The 23,421-nt window shown below is 38.2% G+C and overlaps 1 protein-coding gene across 2 annotated transcripts in view; it reads right to left on the bottom strand.

Moving 5' to 3' along the window:
• The window catches only part of macrod2 (mono-ADP ribosylhydrolase 2), a 790,103-nt gene that overhangs the window by 5,649 nt on the left and 761,033 nt on the right, over positions 1–23,421 (bottom strand). For both annotated transcript variants that reach the window (XM_051651963.1, XM_051651964.1), the window contains exons 16-17: positions 21,917–21,991; positions 11,305–11,373 (exon numbers count right to left, since the gene is read on the bottom strand). In XM_051651963.1, the coding sequence (XP_051507923.1) occupies positions 11,305–11,373; positions 21,917–21,991 (144 nt within the window). The remainder of the gene's footprint in view (positions 1–11,304; positions 11,374–21,916; positions 21,992–23,421) is intronic.

Here is a 23,421-nt window from a genome sequence, read left to right as displayed (position 1 = left end):
ATAAAACTGAAAGGTGGTGGATGCTGTAAACCTTGAGAAAAGTACCAAATAAGTAATCCGTAAGACTTATGTGCTATATTACAGATCTTTTGAAATCAAATGATAGCTTTGGATATTCCTGCTGAATTTCTCAAATCTCATTTGTAATTAGGAATTTAAGGAATTATAACAATTTTCAAATTTGTGTGAACCAAGGCACAATTACTTGTACAGTAGTTCATGTATCTCCCCTTGTGGAACTCGAACCTACAATGATTGCCAGCCCAGATCTTTAATCACTATTCCACACCACCCCAAATATCCCAAGTGTACTGTTTAGACAGCAAGTTCGATAAGAAGACACTTTACTGCTATTGGTTCTTTGGTTTGGGGCCCATGCATAACATTTGAATGCGAAAATATGCTCTAAATTGCTGTTGCCTTCGAGAGGAACAAAACAAATGCAGGCAAAAGGGGAGGCATAGAAAATTAATTACAAACTGCCTTCAGTCTGTATCAGTGTGAGCCTCATTCTCAATCTTGCTCTATAACTTTCTCTCTCTCTCTCTCTCTCTCTCATTCTCACTCTTTCTCTCTGCCTAAATAGCAAAGCAAACCACAGCATGAAATAATCTCCTTCCTGTGGCAAATCCATGGATGATGCAAATGAACCCAACCGCTTTAACCAGTACTGCAGATTGTCTCCACACTCAATAGCGTTTTTCTGAAGCAGAACGAAATTCACCTTCATGAGAAACTCACAAACATCTTATGAACAAACTGCCACATCTTAAAAGTACACCGCACAATACTGGCAGTGTAACAACATGTGCATTCAATGTGATGCCACACACTTTCATGCATGTTTCATAAGCAGCTCAGAAGCTTCACTTTCAGTCAGAGAGACAATTCTTCTGGTTACGGTGGCAACATTTCGATGACTACAGACTGTGGCTTTAATGCAACCTTTCAGAATGAGAGCTACCCAGACACTTTGCTCTCCTTGACAGTCAGCCCTCAATCTACTGATTTAATGGGCAAAAAGCTGCAAGTGATGGATTTGTGTTTGGAACGTGAAAGAAGGTTCTTTTCATTGGAGAAATAGACCAGAAGCTGAGTGCTAGGATGAAGAAAGGTGAGGGAGAGCATGGCCAACTGCCACCACCATGATTTAATCTTGTCTCGCAGCACCATAAAGGAGAAATTGAAACCGAGTGCGATATGATTCAACAACGCTGTTTCCATTACCGCCCACTTCTGCATGCGAATTTCCTCTTTCGCTCGCTTTAGGTTTGATCCATATGCCTCCACACATGGGGAATTGGAGAAACAAATGTTTCACACACATATAGGGAGGCAGAGTACATACACAGATTCTTGCTCTGTTCCAAAACCTAGTGAGCTGCCTACAGAAGCAGCATTTTAAGGCATCATAGGTGTTCTACAAAGTGAAAACTGTTCCAAAAAATTAAGCAATTTAATTATGCTGCCAAGATGGTCGACAAAGTGAGAGAAATATTGATTTAATGCTGATTATAAATATACTTCAGGGTTCACACACCCTTTGACTATTGATTTGCCATGACTTTTTTATTATTGTTTGGTTTACTGAGTAAGGATTTTGTATAAAAAATAATTTTTATAAAGACTGCACTCACAAAGAGCAATTCCTAGCAAAATAAATATTTTAGAGCAGAGAATAACTAGAAAAATGTATATTGGCTACAGAAATGTCATGACTTTTCCATGACTTTTTGAGATTTGAATAATTTCCATGCATTTTCAGGCCTGGAAATCCCTTTTTTTAAATTCCCTAGATATTTCTAGGTGTTCCATGACTGTGGGAACCATGGTAGTTATGATTAAATGAATACTGAAGTATTTATAAAATAGTTTAAAATGATTAAATATTACTTTTGTACTCAAAATATGTGTGAGTCATGTATATTTATGCTTATTAGAGTATTGTGCAGTTCCCCTCATATTAAAATCAATTGAGAGTTGAGTATCTCATGCACTTCAGGTGCACTATTTGAGTTGCTGCCTGTGTAGAATGTCACTTTTGAGGTTCCATAACAATTAGGATGGAGCCTTAAAAGCCAACTGCCTATGTAGGCAGCGACGCAGTTCACAAGACATTCTAAAGAGCCACACAGCATTTAAAGTGCATGGACCTGCACTGAAATTAAAAGTTAAGGCTGCCGCTTGTGTGAACCTGCACGCTAAATTGAGACTTGGCTTCCCTCCTGATGCACTGTCTGTCTCTCTTTCCATGTAATAATGTGAGAGCTGAGAGGGAGCCCTGCCACTTTGGGCTCCTAATAAGCAGTGCTGATCAAAACAAAACAAACCAGCCTTTGAAAAAATCAGAGCCCTGAAATTTCAATCAATGCCTGATCTCGCTTCCAACTGCTGCCCTGTACTTCAGTAGATGGTGTTTAAATTTGCTAGCTCTCTAATTTAGCTTTAGAACTGACAACAGTATGAGTTCTGTCTTTCGGGAAGAGAGTCTGACATGCCGTGAAACTAATATAGTAGCAAGAGAGGTGCTGTCAAGCAGGAAAGAAGTGTGCAAAATGTGACATGTGGGAAGCTGGGCACTTGAGTCCTGTAGTCTAGAAATGTGAGGGAAAACAACTGAATTTCATTTACCTACACAGCAGCAAATAGACTGATATCATGCTTCTGAGGTAATCTGAGGTGAAAGTCACAATAGCACGCCATAGCTCACAAATAGAGATATATTTGGTGTTTAACATCAGATGAAAACCTGTGTCACACAGCACACGTTAGTACCACAGAGGCAAAACAGCAGGCTCGCGTTGAGCTTTAACATGGCAGCATTTCTCCATAAGAGAGCTGAGCTCTATAAAGAAAATAAAATGATTTCTGGGTTACAACATTGAGTGAGCAATTGAGAATATCACAAATTTGATCATCATGAAATCAATTTTACACGAAGAAAGGGATCACATTTACATCAAATTGGTAATTAATCTAAACAGAAAAGAACCCAAACTGCTTAAAAGTGCACTCAGTAATATTTTATGTCGTCTTAGACTTACAATGACACCTAGGGCCAGTGATGCAGCACCACTCAAACTCAATAGTTTTCAATTTCCAATGCCACTGTCGAAATTCACTATTCATAGTCAGCTATGATTAATTTAATCCACGAGGGGAAGTGTTCAATAACAGGGTGGTTATTGAGATTTAGTAAGTATTTTTCTAATGGCCATGTGATCCTAATTTGACAGCCCCCATGAGGGGACCCTCGCCATGTAGAATAAAATAGCATTTATAGGGTTCCCCCACCTCCAAAATCCCAAAATATTTGTCCTGTTGTCCTAACCTGACAGCAGTACATTGGACACAGTAATTCACACCCTTCTACATGCTGGTTGGGTAAACAAAAGATGGTTTGGCATTTGAGAACTTTAGCTTTGATAAATCATGCATATCTTCACTTCATATGCTTTCCTTCAAATTAATTGCACTTGGCCATAATTAAAGTTTGATTCTCATGATAGTCTTACTGTGTAGGCGGTATCTCTCCAGCAATCTCACAAAGCACAGAAAACATCCACACGCCAAGCCGAATCAAGTGGGGGGGGGGGGGGGGGGGGGGTGAGATGTAAGTTATATTCATATTTACACAAGCAGAAAATTAGATCCTCCACCATGCATTCACTCTAGAGATCGTGAGAGGCTTGTTTGTCTATTGTTTGTCAATTGTTAGTCAGCATAAATCGACAGAGCCACACAAATAATGACCATACATGTTAAGCGAGCATCAACATATTTCCTCATCCCCTCCCCTGGGGCTTAACTCAACAATGATCTTACAGATGAATGTCAAATGCACACGTGTAGTTCTTTTTAGCATATGATATTTTTGATTATTGCAACCTGGTCTCATAGTGAAAACGTGACTCTATATAAATTTTTTCAAAACTTGTTAAACGTGTCTCTAGGTATATTTCCCTGCAGTTTCCAGGAGAAATGAACACTAGAGGCACTACACCAACTGTGTGTTTTATCCACTTTCACTTAAATCATGACTTAAATGGCTGATTATGACTTTATACTTAAATACTTAATTTTCTCTCTATTACTCAGAACCTGCTATTTGTTATTTTGTTTCTCACCTTTTTCTCCCCAGTTAGGAATGCCCAAGTCCCAATGCGCTCTAAGTCATCATGGTGGCATAGTGACTCAATCCGGGTGGCGGAGGACGAATCTCAGTTGCCTCCGCGTCTGAGAACATCAACCCGCGCATCTTATCATGTGGCTTGTTGAGCGCGTTACCGTGGAGACATAGCGCATGTGGAGGCTTCACCCCATCCACCGTGGCATCACCACGTGCCCCACTGAGAGTGAACCACATTATAGCGACCACGAGGAGATTACCCCATGTGACTCTACCCTCCCTAGCAACCGAGCCAATTTGGTTTCTTAGGAGACCTTGCTGGAGTCACTCAGCATGCCCTGGGATTCGAACTAGCGACTCCAGGGGTGGTAGTCAGCGTCTTTATTCGCTGAGCTCCCAGACCCCCAGAACCTGCTATTTTATGATATCGACACACTTTTACCCAAACACATCTTTTGAAAGACAATACATTTGAATGCTTTTATTACAGACTCACCTACATATATGCACTTATTTCACATGCATAGCTTGCTTGGTAGCTCACCTGATAGGGCATTGGACTTAGAATTGGAGGACCGTGGTTCAAGTCCAGTCATGAACTTAAGCTGACACGTGGTGAAATAGAGTCATAGAAGCAGCACAAAATGAGGTGGTTGCTTCAGAAAATGTGCTTTTTCATTTAGCTTCTGCATTTAAAAAAAACTAATGGTTAGATTTAGGCATTGATTTGGTAAGGATGTCTTTTTTAAACATCTCATTTATATTTTAAAACTATTGGTTAGGTTCAGGCAAAAGTTTTAGGTTAGGGATGTATGTTTTAAAAAAACGTATCTAAGGGGCCGTTTACACGACAGCATTTTCAACTAAAAACAGAAAACTTTTTATGCGTTTTGGCTGTTCATTTACACTACAACGGCGTTTTGGGACCTGAAAACGCAAACTTTTGAAACCGGGTTTCAAAGGGCAAGTTTTTGAAAACAATGCCGTTATCGTCTCCGTGTAAACATACAAAAACGATGACGTCATGCGCACGCGTATTACGTGTTATATAAAGAATGATGGATTGACAAGCATCAGTTTGAGATGTGAATACTGGTGTCTGTGCAAATAACAATAATCAACAATTTATTCATTTGGAGTGTTTTGTATGGAGTGTGAACACTGTACAGTAGGCAGAACCTGCAATTTGAAAATCTTGAAATGAATGTATGGATTCAGATGGGAAAAATGTATTTGTATTTTAAATGTTATTTATTTATTTACTAAAATTTATTTGACATACCTTTACCCTGCAATTAATTCACCCACCGCTTATGTATATAGCCTATAGACAGAGATGTGATGCCATGTACAGTATTCAATGATATGCTTAGAATATGAAAACATGAGGCAGTGAAAATGCATGTTAGATCCAGTGTACACTAAACCTCTCTCTCTGTCAGAAGATATCCATATATCAGAGTTCTGTCTGATATCCAAAAGCAGTCAACATCAACAGCTTATGTTAACTTACTCTCCTACCAGCCCAAGAGTCAGCAGGGGGAATACAGAAGAAGGCAGGAGACGAAGTGATGGTAAAAATGAGAAGAGTTTATTGAATAATCTTGAGAGTTCAGTTATAGGCATACTACAATGGCGGACTACAGGACTGTGTTTGTGCTGCTCAAGATTTTGAGTTTATTGACACTTCTCCAGCTAAATAATTGTAGTAATAAAGCAACCTCATCGTCCGTCCAGACAAAATTGCTCGATGCTTTCGCCATCTTCATTGTTTGTATTCACCGCTCTGTGGAAGAATGCTTATGTGTGCAGGCGCGTAGTGTTTCTTTACAAAGTGACATCACCAACTACTGGCCTGGCATGCATAATACAGCGTTTTTAGTTGTTTTCACGGATCCGTGTGAACGGGGATCGTTTTGACAATGTTGTCGTCTGTACGCGAAACTTAAAAAATGCAAAGTAAATCTTTTCCGTTTTTAGTACATCGTTGTCGTGTAAACGTACCCTAAAATTCACCTAAAAACCGCATCTGAATACGACACCATTTTACTTGCTTTTGGCACCCCCAGCTGGACATTTCACTGAAAACCTGCAGCCAAACCTGATATACAACACATCCATTTTGAATTGCAAAAATATTGTCATGTTCACGTAAATTTCATGAGACCAGGCTAGATCATTGAAGACTCAAACAGTGGTGTTGTTTGTTTGCGGTTGACACCTGAGTTCAGACACCTGAGTTCTGCTGTATTCGCTGTGCTGTGTCTAGCTTTTTATAGTGCAAGAACACCATGCCAAGTCATTGCTGGTCTGCGCTTGTCAATGTTATTTGGCTCCAGTCTGCAGAATTTGGGTTAGTCGGAGTTGGCAGATTTCACAGAAAGTTTTGCAATATATGATGGGTACTGTCTCCAATTTCTTACCCTCAGACTACGACTTCATCTAGTTGGAAGATATCAGACATTTTTGATAGTTCTGAGCCAACTATCCATGACTACAGAGGAAATCTTGTAGTGTATGATGCTCTACGATTTAAATCTTAAGTCATATGGTGAACAGCCAATGGAAACAGTACGACGAAGCTCAAGAATTGAAAATGCCAAACAAGCACTCAAAGTGGAGCTTAAGTTCTGATGTCGCTCACCTAAACTTGCGTTGCAGTCTATAGAACCCGTACTGGTCACGCCTTCACACCCAAGAACTCACCCAAATGTGTTTGACCTGTGTCTTTTGCGACTTGGAACATAGAGCATTAGCAACAATAAAAGCAGTGCTACCATGTTTGTTTACATATTTCATGCTGTTCTTAGAATGGAAGGATGTGTGTTTCCATGTAAGTTTGTTATCGGATTGGATCGACTTGAAAGTTGGATAGAGTGTGATCCTCATTTGTTTGGTGTGCGATGGCCAGTTTTTATCAGCAGCCATTTACAAAGTCGGTAGTGTAATCCAGCCTTTACTCTCACTGTTCATGAGACATAAGAGTCTGACAAAGTGAGAATGTCTAGTAGAATTATGTCAAAATCAATTGGACTCGATTTGAAATTCTTTCAAGATGGCCACTCATCTGAGCAGCTTAATCAGTGTTTGAGAGAGCCTTTCTCTCAGTCAAGGCCCCTGCAAAGTTTATTACCCCTGTGAATGCTTCTCTGTTTTTTTTATTTATAACCATGGCATGTTTTTTTTTTTTCTGCACCTGGATTGTTTGGTTCTCAAGGCTGTTTGAGTCGCACAGTGGGCCAGCAGCTGAAAGCCAAACACCAATAACCCTGGCCTAACTGGGGCAGGGGCCCAATGTAATCGAACCAGTGACTCACAAAAGCACCTCACCAGACTGTCTTCATGTGTCACTCAGAAGGTTAATGGAAAAGAACTTGAATGAAAGGAGAACAAGAGAAGAGCCTGTGGGAGAAACTGTTGAGAAAAATCACTCGATATCTCACAAGTCAAAGGCATTATCTAACTCTCCTTCACTTATAGGAGACCGCAGATGGTAAATATCTAAGTATTGTATAATGCAGAGGTCTTCAACAGGGGGTCCGTGACCCCTAGGGGGTCTGCGGTGGTGCCATAGGGTGTCCAAAAAATTACTGTTTGATCCACCACCTGCAGAGAGGAGTATGTATTTTAGTCCATCCACATTCTGAAGCCCCTCGAACCTGCATGCCAAATCTTCCTCTTGCAGTAACACTTCCTCATATTCGTGCATCCCGTTTTATTCAGTTAAGAACTAAATGGAACTCCAAACATTGTTAAAGTTTGATGAAATTAGCCCCTCGCCCATGCTCATTACGAGCCGCTCATAACGCAACGCATGTCAGGTTAAGCAGCGCTGCAGTAGAGGGTTGCGTAAGTAAACGCATCTGCTTTGCATTTTCGTGATGTGCGGATGTCAGCCTACAGTTTCCTGCATTATTAGTTGCTTTTTGCTTTCAGAACAATAGCATATCCTTACTTAATATATAGGCCTATGTATGTGTAATATGTCTAATTATATAGTTACCACTGAGATTATCAAGCTGCCATAGGCTTCACTGACAGTGACTGTTAAATCAACATTATTATAGGTGCAGTCATTTTTTTCCTCGAACAAAGTTTTACTCATACAGAAATTAACAGTAATTTTGCAGTAAAAACGTACAGTAAAACATATGTATAAAATCAACCACTAACATGAGATGAAGACTCCAGGTATAGGTCTATAAGTAACCTTTTAAACATTTTTTTTTATTATTCTGCATGGACAGGGTCTGTCTTTCTGTGTGTCTGTCTATCTATCTGTCTATTTTTTTTGGGAGGTGGTGTGGCACAATTATTAAAAAGGAAAATTAAAAATAGCACTTCATGTCAAAAAGGTTGCAGACCTCTGCTATGCTTAATTTAATTATTATTTTAATGGCTTTCCAATTTAAACATCATAAAATATGTACATACAATAATATGGTACCATACACGTTTTTATAGGCATAAAATGCGTCACTCAATTTTCAGACAATATGCAACGGGGGTCCCTGCTCCGTCTCTCTATGTACCAAGGGGTCCTTGACCTGAAAATGGTTTAATGGTAGACCCCTGGCATAATGGATAAAATGATGTCCGTTCATGATATCTTACTAAAAGTAAAAAATCTCAGGGTGGTCTACAAGCTGCTCATTCTTCACCTACCACATAAATTACTGTATTCTACAAGTGATTGGCTGCATTTGAGGCCTTGGTCAGACAAAGAAGGACTTGTCATGTTTTGTGCTTGCTAACAGAAGAGTTCAACTCATCATTAAAACATACATCGATGTAATTCCAAGCCTATTCATGTGAAACAACAGAGGGCAACCTTTTCAAAGAGCCAGCCCATGAGAGCTAATGAAGTGCTAAATGTGAAGAGCAAACTTCATTTTCATATGTAAATATTCAAAGGTTGCAGGGGCGAGGGTAGACATATTTTCCCTGAAACAACACTGAGGAGAAGAATTCAAAGAGAAAAGCATTCTGGGAGGCACTTGATTGTGTGGCAGGGCTTCATTGCATTGCTGTGTGATGGTAAAGCTTCAAACAATTAGAGCCAATTAAAAGGCATTGAGTCGAAACAAACCCGGTCGGGAGGGCTTCAGTTTAAATACCACAGATCCTTCTCACGCACGTTCCTCCGTAAAAAGCCAAGTGGTTCCGCTCATCTGTATTCTACCCTTTCAAAGACTAAGAGAGGAATAGAGGGCTGAGGGTAGGTGGAAGGGTTTCTACAGTGCCAAGTGGCATTGTGTTGCGGCCGCATTTGCTTAATGATACAAAATGTGCTTTGTCGAGTTGCCATTGTATGAGGAAGTGGTCCAAAGAGCCCCTCTCTAGGTTTGAAAGGCTTCCATTTCTCTCGGGCAAAGAAGGCCATGCTTGGGAAAACAAAAAACATCTAAAAAGATGTGAAAAGAGTACAAGGAATCATCTGGTTTAAGGGTTACACCGAAAGCACTGAGAAGAGAATTGAGCAGGGGAGTTTTTGGCATATTTACTGAAGCAACACAGGGAGAGAAACTCAATCGCAATAGCCTTTTTTGGACTTGGAACTGTATGGAAACCATATGGTGATTTTAAAGGCTCATCATGTAACATGAGTCTAAAGTGAGTCAGACTGTAATGACAGCATGAGCTTAATTTAAAAATCCCCTCTGGACCTTAAAGAACATGTTTATGAAGTGAGAAGAATATAGCTTCAAAAAGAATAGTTATTAAAAAAAGCACAAAGCAGAAAACTCAAGGGAAAAACAACATGAACTTTGAAGGAAGTTAGAAAAAGAGGGCATCACCTTTGCCATGACCTCTAAACGCAGCTGTCAGAGGTAGCAAGACCTGTTTCAAACATTCAGTGAGAGACTTTGCATAATGTGTGATCTGGTTTTGAACCTGACCCCCAATGAGTGCCTCAGCATGAAATGATATACGTAAGCAAAAGTAGCAGAAGCTGAAAATAGGATGCAAACCCTTGTTGTTCATAAGCACCTTTAGACCTTATGAATGCTGGGAAAAAATTGTGAGAATATAGAATTCAAAGTGGGCTTTTCTGAATACAGATTTAATGTACTAACATTCTAACAATATGATGAAATATTCACTTCATCAAAAGAAACATATGCAAGAGCAGCAAGCGTAAACAACTATGATATAACCATCGCAATAACTACATAATCTGATACACATACACTACCGTTCAAAAGTTTGGGGTCACTTGCCTGAAATGTTTCTCATGATCTTAAAAACCTCTGAAGGCGTATGCTTAAATGTTTGAAATTAGTTTTGTAGACAAAAATATAATTGTGCCAACATATTAATTTATTTCATTACAAAACTAAAATATTAATACTAAATTTTTTTTTGAAATGGATGGAAAAGCATCCACTAAGTGCCCAACATATAGATGGGAACTGTTTAAAAAGCATCCAAGGGTGATATCTAAAGTATTTGGTTGAGAAAATGCCAAGAGTACATTTCTGCAAACAAGATGCTAAAATATAACATAGTTTTGATTTATTTTGGATTTTTTTAGTCACAACATAATTCCCATATTTCCATTTCTGTTATTCCATAGTTGTGATGACTTTACTATTATTCTAAAACGTGAAAAAATAAAATACAAATAAAAATAAAAAATAAATAAAGAATGAGTAAGTGACACTAAACTTTTGAACGGTAGTGTACATTTGAAATAATGAGCAGACTCAGAAATGCATTGAATGGATTGAGATCAAGGGAGAGTGATTAAGAACAGGGGTTTTCAAACTATTTGATACCAAGTATCCCTTTTATTGTGTGAGGAAAAATTGTAAGCATGATATTATCAAGACTTATTATTTGCTAAATTAAATAATGGCTTTTATATTGCCAATGTACTGAAGCAACAAATACTCATATTTTTAATAATGAATTTTTAATGAATATTTACTTTGTATTAAGTTGACATTGTAACTTTTTATGTGCACTAGCATCACTAGTTATATTCCATAAAACATTTATTTCAATATTCCATTAACATTAATTTGTAGTCTTTAGAAAATAGATGAAACTGTAAAAATGTCAAATTCTGTAATTTGTTCTTTTTATTTAATACACTTTATTTTTATCTCTGAATTGTTGTCCTTGTGGCCCTCTAAGGGTCCCCAAACCCCACTTTATTATTTAGAACATACCTGGAACATCCATGGCAACTTCAGCTTCTTCACTGGTGCCCTCCTGGGTGTCTGCACTCTTTGTTGGATCTATTGAGGCAGAAAAGTAAGCAAAACTATTTATACAGCACATCTAAAAAGTGTAAAAGTGTTTAAAGAAGTGCTTTTAGGGGCCTGGGTAGCTCAGCGAGTAAAGACGCTGACTACCACCCCTGGAGTCGCAAGTTCAAATCCAGGGTGTGCTGAGTGAATCCAGCCAGGTCTCCTAAGCAACCAAATTGGCCTGGTTGCTAGGGAGGGTAGAGTCACATGGGGTAACCTCCTCGTGGTCACTATAATGTGGTTCGCTCTCGGTGGAGCGCGTGGTGAATTGTATGTGGATGCCGTGGAGAATAGTCTCCACACACGCTATGTCTCCGCGGTAGCGCATTCAACAAGCCACATGATAAGATGCGCGGGTTGACGGTCTCAGACACAGAGGCTACTAAGATTCGTCCTCCGCCACCCGGATTGAGGCGAGTCACTATGCCACCACGAGGACTTAGAGCATATTGGGCATTCCAAATTGGGGAGAAAAAGGGGAGAAAAAAAGAAAAAAAAAAGAAGTGCTTTTATAGAAGATATATATATATATATATATATATATATATATATACACAGGCGGCCAAAAGTTTGGAATAATGTACAGATTTTGCTCTTATGGAAATACATTTTTACTTTTATTCACCAAAGTGGCATTCAGCTGATCACAATGTATAGTCAGGACATTAATAACGTGAAAAATTACTAATACAATTTGAAAAAAACATTTTTTTCAGAACTTCTTAAATTACTTCAAAGAGTTCTCATCAAAAAATCCTCCACGTACAGCAATGACAGCTTTACAGATCCTTGGCATTCTAGCTGTCAGTTTGTCCAGATACTCAGGTGACATTTCACCCCATGCTTCCTGTAGCACTTGCCATAGATGTGGCTGTCTTGCCGGGCACTTCTAACGCACCTTACAGTCTAGCTGATCCCACAAAAGTTCAGTGGGGTTAAGATCCACAACACTCTTTTCCAATTATCTGTTGTCCAATGTCTGTGTTTCTTTGCCCACTCTTACCTTTTCTTTTTGTTTTTCTGTTTCAAAAGTGGCTTTTTCTTTGCAATTCTTCCCATAAGGCCTGCACCCCTGAGTCTTCTCTTTACTGTTGTACAAGAAACTGGTGTTGAGCAGGTAGAATTCAATGAAGCTGTCAGCTGAGGACATGTGAGGCATCTATTTCTCAAACTAGAGACTCTGATGTACTTATCCTCTTGTTTAGTTGTACATCTGGCCTTCCAGATCTCTTTCTGTCCTTGTTAGAGTCAGTTGTCCTTTGTCTTTGAAGACTGTAGTGTACACCTTTGTATGAAATCTTCAGTTTTTTGGCAATTTCAAGCATTGTATAGCCTTCATTCCTCAAAACAATGATTGACTGATGGGTTTCTAGAGAAAGCTGTTTCTTTTTTGCCATTTTTGTCCTAATATTGACCTTAAGACATGCCAGTCTATTGCATACTGTGGCAACTCAAAGACAAACACAAAGACAATGTTAAGCTTCATTTAACAAACCAAATAGCTTTCAACTGTGTTTGAAATAATGACAAGTGATTTTCTAGTACCAAATTAGCAATTTAGCATGAATACTCAAGGATAAGGTATTGGAGTGATGGCTGCTGGAAATGGAGCCTGTCTAGATTTTTCAAATAGTGATGGTGCTGTTTTTCACATAAGTAATGTCCTGACTATAGTTTGTGATCAGCTGAATGCCACTTTGGTTAATTAAAGTACCAATTTCTTCCGAAACAGCAAAATATGTACATTATTCCAAACTTTTGGCCGCCAGTGTATATGCAGAAACATTCACATACACACATATGGAAGGAGATACTAGAAAAAAAGAATAAAAAAAACGCTAAACTAAATAAGGAGAGAAGTGAATTAAATTACTTGTGAAAAAGACCTAACAAACAAGTTGCTTTGAGCTACTTTTTAAAATGCTAATTCAGTCAACTGTTTGAAGGTCTAGGTGAGAGTTCCACAACTTGGGACCATGGTGAAAAAGGACTGACTTGCCAGTTTTCAGCCATAAAATGTTAGGTACAAGTTGGATAAAAAGAGAAAACAAAGAGAGAATATTCTGAGCATGAAGGTCACTACATGCAATTTAAAACAGAAAGAGGTTAAAACAGTAAAACAACTTCCATAGTGTCAGCAGCACAGCTATTTTCAAAGAAAGTATGCCACATTGTTTCCTTTTTCTGTCCCACTGTTTGTGTCCTCCAAACTGCCTTTACTTTTCTAAGTACTTTATTTGGTTTAATATGCATTAAACTTCCAAAATTAAAGGTGTCAGAGAGAGATGGTGTGCGAGGGATAAAACGGATAGGCATAAGCAAAACAAAACTCCCATTATCACACATAAGCATTCCGCCCTCTGTCTCAGCACTCCTTACACTGTGGTATATCCAGCCTCCATATTCCTCACACACACCCCTTACCCCTCATCTGATGGAGGACTGTGGGAGGGACAAGCTTGCTGATCAAAAGAGGATCTTCAAAGCCACACTGTGAGAGCCATGCTCCTTCCAGCTTATTTGAGCAGGGCTTCTCTTCTCCTGCATCCCCCTCTTTGATGCTAACAGGTTGTGGGCCATAGGTTACTGCATAATGGAAGGCAGGCACAATGCAGTGTGGGTCCTCTGCTGGGGCACAAATGACAGTTGGATCAGGTGTGTTTGAAGTACACGATCCATCAGCAGATGGTTGTGGTGGTGGCTCAGCTGAAGAAGGTTTGTGATGGTCAAAGTTGTGTGTGTGAATTCATACAATTGTGGCTCACGTATTTGAGCCTCCACCAAAACATTTGTCCGCCTCTGCCCAGGAACTGTTATGTGGCTCAGTTTCCATCAATCCAGTCCTCTGTTCATCCACATATTTCTGGTTTTACTCTAATGAATACTGATTTTGCACTCGGGTTTTCCACCTTCATATGAATCAGGGTAGAGCCTTTTTTTCTTTTTTAGATTTTTGCCAGTTTCTGACATAGATAGGCCTACAGTAGGATCCAAAAGTACACTTGTGAAAATTTTAATAATTTAGTATTTTTTTTCCCATTACAAATTACATTATCAGCATAATAATTGAGTGTAAAGTTAATCTGAGAAATTTAATTTCTTCGTATTTGGAAATCTTGCTTTAATGACATCACATGTTCAAGTTTCTATCTAAGTTTTCCCAGCATGATTTGAGAATGTTCCAAAGAGTGTGTGCTTAAAGAAATAGTTCACCAAAAAGAGAAAAATTTGTCAATGAAAAATTAAAATTCTTTACATACCCTTATGTCGTTCTAAACCCGTTTGACAATCTTTATTACGGAGAACACAAAATGTGAATTATTAAAAGGTCTTCACATGGTTTATTTATTACATAATGATAGTGAATAGTTACTCTGGTGTGTCAAGCTAGAAAGAGGACAAAACATATAAAATTACAGTAAAATTATTTAATTTGACTCATTATTAATTTGATGCATTATATTCCAAGTCGTCTGAAGCCCTATGATCACTTTGTGTGATGAACAGAAAGAATACAACTTATTCACTCTTAAAGCTGAAGTGTGTAATTTTTTCATTGTTAAAATGCTTTATTCTATCCCAGCTTAATTTACAGAGACAACTATAACTAAGCCATTAAGAGGTACATTTTCTAAAAAACTGTAAACACAAAGTAAAGCACTATAAAATTTGTGTATTTATTTACAATGACCAGTGGCGTAAGTTGGGGGCAGGACTATCTGGTGGTTCGAAAAAGAGCAGACGAGGGGCTTATTCAGAAAGCTGTTTTAAAAACAGTTTATTTTTGCAATTCTGTTCGGTGGCACTAGCGTCGCAGAAATTACATACTTCAGCTTTAATTCAAATTATTAATAAAGAGCTGAAATCAAATATGACGGTCAGTGAACCAGTGAGAGCAAGAACCAGTGAGGTCTTATGTTATCAATGTAGTCGTCAAATTTGAAGTTGCTTTCATTAGATGTCAAATATACCATATGAGGTCTTTTTCAAAGTTCACATTTTGTGTTCCATGGAAGAAAAGAAAGTTACATGGGTTTGGAGCAACATTAAGGCATAGTTTAAAATGTAAGGTAATCTGACCTTGCATACAAAAGAGAAAACATTAGGTACTTTTCCATAAAATGGTTTTGAGCACAGTGAGTAATGGTTTCAGTAGCATTTTCACTTCAGCACAGTTTGGTACTTTATGATTACAAAACCATTCCCAGCCCAGATTTCTCAGCACAGTTAGCTCACTGTACTCGGGATAGCGAACCGTTCTGGTGGGACCACTTTAGTGATGTAGTGCCTCACGATTGTTCACTTGCTTATTAGTCCGTCCATTCTAATCCTGATTTTGCAGCACCACACAGAAAAAAGAAACCGAAACCGCAACGAGAACCATTAGTGACGTAGAAATTAAGCAGAGTATTGCAGTTGTGACTGGCACGCAACACAGGATGGAATTGAACCTGTATCTCTTACATGGGCACAATGGCTCAATATGTTTGAAGTATGTGCAGTTTCAACTGTTCCAGAGAGGCTACAATTGTACATGCCAGCCCAGATGATGCACAAAACACAAGGCTACTAAGGCATGATACCTGTTGTTCTTGTCTTTGTGTTATTTAATGAGTCCTGCTTCAAAGCAAAATGCAGGGACAGTTTTGGGGCAGGATGTAGTTGCAGCACAAGAATATTTGCATTAATGCAGAAAATTTGGCAAATGCTGGGCTCTTTTGAGGACCACTGAGATATTCAAGCCCAGGGCAATAGCTAATTGTGCTGTGATAAGTCCTAGCCACAGGCTGACAGAAGCTCTCTGAGCTTGTCTTCACATCCACAATGTCCCCTGGCACACAAACAGAACAGGGGAAGTCGCATATAACCAGCCAATTAAAAAGGCTGCTGCGTCCACCTGTCTTTCCACTGTGTGGAGTGTCTATGGCTGGTGGATCAGAGGAGATAACCAGCAATGGTGCATTGAGAGTCACAATGAAGTCTGGAAGCCAGACTTTGCTGAAGTGATTCTTCTAGAAATAGATTCCTGGAGTGGTCTCTCATTTGACACAGTAGGCAGAATTCATTTGCAAGACAAACTAATATTGCACTAAAGCCCATGGTGGTTGATTTTAGGCTTTATAAAGATTTAACAATCTCATCTGTTAGTGATATTGAGTATTTACAAATGTATCTATATTTACTAACAGGTGTGACTCTTAAATTGTCCTGTTCTTACAAAAGCTTACAAAAGTCTTTTTGAACAAATAACCAAAGTCAAGCCCCTTTCCTATTTTCGCGTTAGCTGTGAATAATGCCGGCAACCATAGTGACAGTGACTAAAAGATACCAACTTCCAAATTCCAGGTCTTCTGAGGACATATGATAGATTTTGGTAAGAAACAACCCAAAAATTAAGTCATAAACATTGTTCAGAGAAGCTTGTTCACAGTGGCTTGCATGTACACTTGAGAACAAGTTGTTTTTCACCAAAACCATTTGTACACTTTCAGAAGACTTGGAATATGATGCACAAATCACATAGACTACTTTTATCAGAATCAGAATGAGCTTTTTTTCCCCAAGTATGCTTACACAAACAAGGAATTTCTCATGGTGACAGAAGCTTCCAGTGCAAAGAGAATACAAAAACAGACACACTTAATAAAAAGTAAAAATAATATACAGTAGATAAATATATAGAGAATTTTATGGTATACAGTATAAACTTTTTCTTTTGGGTCCTTTTTGAAGCTTTAAATTGAGGTACTATACACTGCCATTTTATTGAAAAGACTGACCCCACGATATTCATTTAAACATTGCCCTTTTCGTTCGGCAGAATAAAGAAAGTTCCATGGGTTTGGAATGACATGAGGGAAGTGTTGGGTGTAACGTGTTACAAAGTAAGTTGAGAAATCACTCAAGTGAAAAGATGTCGGAAGATCCGAGTGGCTGTTACACTAAATGGAAATATCCCCATTAATACGAGTTCATGAAAAATGCAGATAAGAAGACAAATGCAGATCCGAAGCACAAGTACATACTAAAGCACTTAACACGGCAACATAGATATACACTTTTGAGAGATTGCAGGGTCTGTTTACACCGAACATTTCAATTGTTTTCTGATGTATTTACGCGCTACACGGACGTCTTTGACTGCTGCAGCATGTCTTGCTGGTTCTTTCGAGTCTCGCGCAGGACCGATGGATTTTAAATACTGTCAAGTTAAAAAGAGCTTCAATATTTAAAAATGCACCTCAAGACACCTGTGTTCTGTTTCATTTGTTGTGCTGCATCTAGCTTGATTTTAGCGCAGGTGTAACTAAGATTCGATGCTCTGAAGAAGTTCAACCGTCAAAGAGGACTTCATGTGACTGTTACAAATGATTTCAGATTGTTAAGTTTCAGTCCAAATAATGTTTCATTGCGTGATAATGGTAAGCCAATATTTTTCCTTTCTGCTCTGGTTTGCTGAGGGGCCGCTGCAACTTTGTAAATCTGTTTACTGTTACTATACTGTTACGCATATTGCCTACGATGCTTACATGAAATACAGCCTTTTGCAACAAATTTACTTGCTTGGAGAAGAAATTATAAAGAGAGTGATTGATTTTGAGTTACATATTTTATTAACCATTTAGGGACAGTTTAAAAACAGTTCAAGAATAATTCATTTGATGTTGTAGGATTTATTTGAAAGAATTAAAAGAATAATTTGATGTCAAACCTTTTATTGTCCATCTGGTCAAAGTTGATATAGGTTTAAGAAAAGTAATGAGTGACTGAATTACTTTTCAGACAGAGTAATTAGTACAGTAATCTAATTACAATGTAGAAGATGTAATTAGTAATAATTAATATTTTGGAGTAACTTACCCCAAACTGCATGAGGGTGAGTAAATTATGACAGAATTTCCATTTTTGAGTGAACTAATATTTTAAAGCAGTCACTTTGATTATATAATGTGATTGCCGCTTCTGTTTATAACCAAACTGTGTGTTAAATTAACCGTATTTTGCCTCCTTGCAAAGGACTTGGTGAAAATCAATTTTGGCCACCTTAGCAAATAATGCGAATAAGAAAGAAAAGAAGACAAAATGTCTGAAGCTAACCAAATGTTTGCAGAGATGTCTCCTTTGTTGTTTGGTGGGCTTTATTGAACTTGAAATGCAAGAAACACACAGAGCTTCAGCACAAGCAACAGATGGCCACAGCGGATACTGCTGGGTCTCTGCCTCAGGGCCACATTTGCCAGGAGGCTGCAAAGCGACTAGGATGGCGCCACTATCGCACTCCAAAAACTTGGCCACAATCAATAATTAATACTTGAGGAAACGAAACCCAGGAGATCCAAACCCAGGCAACATTATATGGAGAATACTGGGGTGTAGCTTGAAGAAGTAAACAAATAAATAAGTGAGCATAGTGCTTCAATAATTTATGTTTTCTTTTGATGATTTCTTTTCAGAGGAGAAAAAGAATGGGTGGCATTTGATCGCACTACAGAGGATGTAAGACAGGAAATGATGAATCCTGACTGAACTCCAAGAGTTAAAACCGACAAACTCCTCCAGTTTAGACTCACCATGACATCAGAGAAAAAACAAAGAGCTGGAGAGAGTTAAAGAGAAAGTAGAAAGAGAAGTGTCCAAAATGAAACAAATCTGAGCTGTCTTCCTCTTGCTGATTACCAGCTGTGTTTGAGAATGAAGAAAAAGCAATAGAGTGTATGTGTTCTGCCTCTATTTCCATTTTGTCTTCCTGTACGTTTTTCACACACAACCTTGGCTTGATTCTAAGGCCCAAAAAACACAAACAACCAATGTAAGCTTAATTTCACATACTGCTGCATTCAAAAATGTGTTAGAATGCAATTCATAACACAATGCAAGTGTTACGGGAGCCAGCTGGTACGTGATAGCTGTGCGGTATGTGTAAATCTCACTCCCCTGGCCTCACGAGGAGCACTAGCAACTTATGCTAAAGGCTGTAGCCTTTAGCCTCCTTGTTAGCGTGCCCGCCTCCCATGCCGGTTGACACCGGTTCAAATCCTACTCGGAGCAGGTCGAGCAGGACCGGTTACACAAGTCCACGTTGCATTCTCAGCATTGCCGCAAAGGGCTGATATGGTGGGCATTATGTTAATTTTTCCAGTGTTGGGGAAGCTACTTTGAAACTGTAGAATCCCAAGCTCCAAGCTACTCATAAATTGAAGTAGTTGAACTACTGTACATTCAAGCTACTCTTTTTTAAAGTAGTTACACTACAACTACATTGAAGTTATTTAAAGAAATATAACCGATATATAAATACATTTTAACACATCTGAAGAGAAATAGACAAATATCTTAACTCAGTAGGTCCTTAAAATGCAAGTGGATGGTGATCTGACTTTTGAAGCTCCAAAAAGAACAGATGGATTATAATTAAAAAGTACTTAAATATTGATCTTTTTTCATACCAAAAGCGATTGTATCGCTTTAGAAGATATTAATTTAACTTCTGGAGTCATATGGGTGACGTTTATGCTGACTGTCTGTTCTTTTTGGAGCTTCTAAAGTCTGATCACCATCCACTTGCATTTTTAAGGATCTACTGAGCTAAGATATTTGTCTATTTCTCTTCAGATGTGTTAAAATGTATTTATATATCTGTTATATTTCTGAAACTATTTTCTTCTTTAAATAACTTCAATGAAGATATTTTTCTTCAAAGGTGTTCTGCTGAAGAAAGAAAATCATACACACCTGGGATGTCATGAGGGTGAGTAAATGATAAGAGAATTTAAATTTTTGGTGAACTATCCCTTGAACTACTCCCAACCCCTGAAGTATTATTTATTTCCTTAGATTAATAAGTAATGTAAAAGTATTGTTCATTGTTAGTTTATGTTAGAAATTGTAGTTAACTAATGTTAACAAATAGAACATTATGGTATTAAGTGTCACTGTTTTCTCTCTAAAGTCTTCTTTAAAAAGTCCAAATTCAAGCTTTCCAAAAACAACTTTCATTTTAAGATTTTTTGCACTGGTCTACTGTAAGATCCACCTGTACTCCGCCATCATATAATGACAGTGGTGAGGGAGCTCTTGTTGATTCACATTACAACTGTAATATCAGATTTATTCAGGCACAATAAGACTTGCAATGTGTAATCAAAAAACGACATGTAAAACAGGCCGGACCTTGATTGGTGTGGCAGGGTGAAAGAAAAATCCAGCGTCCAGAGTCAGACAAGGAGACAAACTCTAAGTGGATTCAGAGGTACTAAGGCTGAGCGTCCGTCACAGTAAATCTCACCTACACGCAGGCGAAGAGGTGTTATCGACTCCCCTGCAGGAGCCGCAATACACCAAGGCCGAAAAAATGCCCTTATTGGCAAAGCCTGGCTTATTCATAGATAGCTTCAGGCTAAGAGAACTTTGTTTAATTTATGGATGTTTCACAAACTTATCAAGTCAACCACACAGGCCAGTTGAGGGAAAAAGCATTTGAACAGGCCGGACGAGATTCACTTTGAATGCAACCTCATAAATACATACGTCTAGACAGAAAATAAATACGTTACTGGGCAAACAGTTGATTTTTAATGTTGATAAAGATTCTCAAAAACAAGCCTCTTGGGTTAGAGGCTCATTATTTGGAGTATTTGTTTCCATGTAAGTAGCTAGTCATTTAGCACTATGGTTCTCAACAAGAGTGAATTTGACTGTAGAGTTTGATTGGACCCACAGCCTTTGACAGCAACAACAAAAGATACAGGAAATGGTTTCTCTTAATTTTTTAAAGTTTATAAGCCTATTTATTTTGACACACTTGCATGAAGGTGGCAGTAATACCCTAATGACCATTTGCAGATAATATTCAGAAACAGAATGGAGGTGTTATGGAATACTATTTATGTGTGTTAACAAGTGAGTGTGTTTTTGTTAAAAGCACCTTATGGTGAGGTGTTGAGCTTGGATTTATCCTCTTAAATATGTTGTAATGATCTCACCTACTCTATGTTTAACATCTGGCACTGGTGTGTTTGTGTGTGGATTAGTCTGTCACTTGTGTTTAAATGGGAATCATTATTTATTACCTGTGTGCATGACAGTTTGATCAAGTGTGCATAACTGAACAAATGTATGAACGTCTCTGTGTAACTAATAAAGATGGAAACTCAAATCTGATACTAGGATTTGCATTACATATAGTTTGCAAAAAGAAATGACTGATACTTGACTTAGACTTGTAAGCAAATGACTTGAGAGTTAACTTGGACTCGAAAATATAGACTCAGGAAAATCAAAAGTCAGGAGCTGAATACTGCGACATTTATTGGATAAAATGAAGTCTTCTGTGATTTGAGGCCTTGAAAGACTTGAGACTTAACTTGTACTTGCTTCTGAGACTTATGAACATGTCTGGTAACTATAACTCTCGTATTTGTGTTTGATAGATTTGATAGGTTAGACAGTTAGACACATAACTGTGCTTTATATAAAGAAATAATATACATCTCTTTCCCTTTCTCTGATTAGTAGATAACACTGGTGTTACCTTTCCTCTGTTGTCCCTCTTCATCAGTCTGGCCGGTTTGCATCTTCTTCTCTGGGCTGCCACCTTTCTCCTCCCCTTCACAGAAAGAGATGGATTAACAAATTATAGAATAAAAAACAATAATATTGATGATTGTCCTCTCCAGCTTACCAACTTTTCTAAAAGCTCCATTCATAATTCACCCAGTTCAGAATTACCGTCCCTTTATCTCCCCATTCAGATCCGGCAGCCAGGGAGATTACAGTAATCATTTCTAATAATGGGTCTCCGAGACAAATTTGAAGCCCTGCTCTCGAGAGTGAATGGAGGACAGCCTCATCTGAGGCTGAGCAATCGATCAAGGAAACGGCAAAAGCAGAGAGCGGGCCCTGATTGTGCCACACACAAATCTGCGAGGTGTTTACATAGCAAAAAAATATTTTCTTATTGTCTCGTCTCGTGTATATATATATGGTGCCATATGGTGGTGGTGTAGTGGACTAAAGTACTGAACTGGTAAATAGAAGGTTGTTGGTTCAATCCCCACAGTCACCACCATTGTGTCCTTGAGCAAGGCACTTAACTCCAGGTTGCTCCAGGGGGACTGTCCCTTTAATAAGGGCACTGTAAGTCGCTTTGGATAAAAGCGTCTGCCAAATATGTAAATGTAAATGTAAAATATATATAAATCTTAAAACAAGATACATTTACTTAAGAAGCAAAATGACATGATTTTAAGTCTTGTTTTCAGAGAAATCGAACAAAATTCTTACAGAGTCTTACTGTATGCTTAAAAACAAGAAATATTTGCCAGTGTAGTTGGGAAAAAAAAAACGTTCAAATTTAAAGGGGAAAAATACTATTTTTCTTGGCGAATAGTTGTTTTCTTATTTTAAGCATACAATAAAACATATATATTTGTCCAAAAACAAGACATTTAAAAGATTTAAAAATATAAAAAGAATAATAAAAAAATAAAAAAGACAAAATTACTGTCCACTGAAGGAGTCATGTATTGACTATTGGATTAAAACACGACTGTTGTTTCTTCTCCCCTCCAATACTGCACAAAAAAAGACAACCCTACATATGTTTCAGGTTCAAGTTCCCAGGGTTAAAAAGTCAGTGTGGTTTTACGTTTGTGGAGAGCTTTGTGAGCTTGTAATAAAGTTGCCTAAGTGTTGTCAGCAGTCATTTCACAGGAGGAGCAAGTCATACATTTTGATTAAAGACTGCAAGGACAAACATTTTGTTTTTTCCTTTGGAATAACACACAATGATGAATAATTCACATTAAGTCCAGGAACATGCATCAATACAGTAAGTACAATTTTAATTTCTAGTTGCCTTTAAGATGGCAGTGCTTTGTTTGTTTGGTGCATTTAAAAAATGGCAAAGCAATGTCTGCAGCGAAATATAAGAATTGCCAGATCTGCAAACCTGTAATGGATTTACTAAGAGGATTTTCATGACAAATTGAGAGCTGAAGAAATTTGCCTGGCATACAAGCTGCTAACTAGCCATCA

Source organism: Myxocyprinus asiaticus, chromosome 23, assembly GCF_019703515.2.
Source record: "Myxocyprinus asiaticus isolate MX2 ecotype Aquarium Trade chromosome 23, UBuf_Myxa_2, whole genome shotgun sequence".
Taxonomy (NCBI): Eukaryota; Metazoa; Chordata; class Actinopteri; order Cypriniformes; family Catostomidae; genus Myxocyprinus; species Myxocyprinus asiaticus.
Note: the sequence above shows the minus strand (reverse complement) of the source record. Positions and strands in the feature narration are given on the sequence as shown.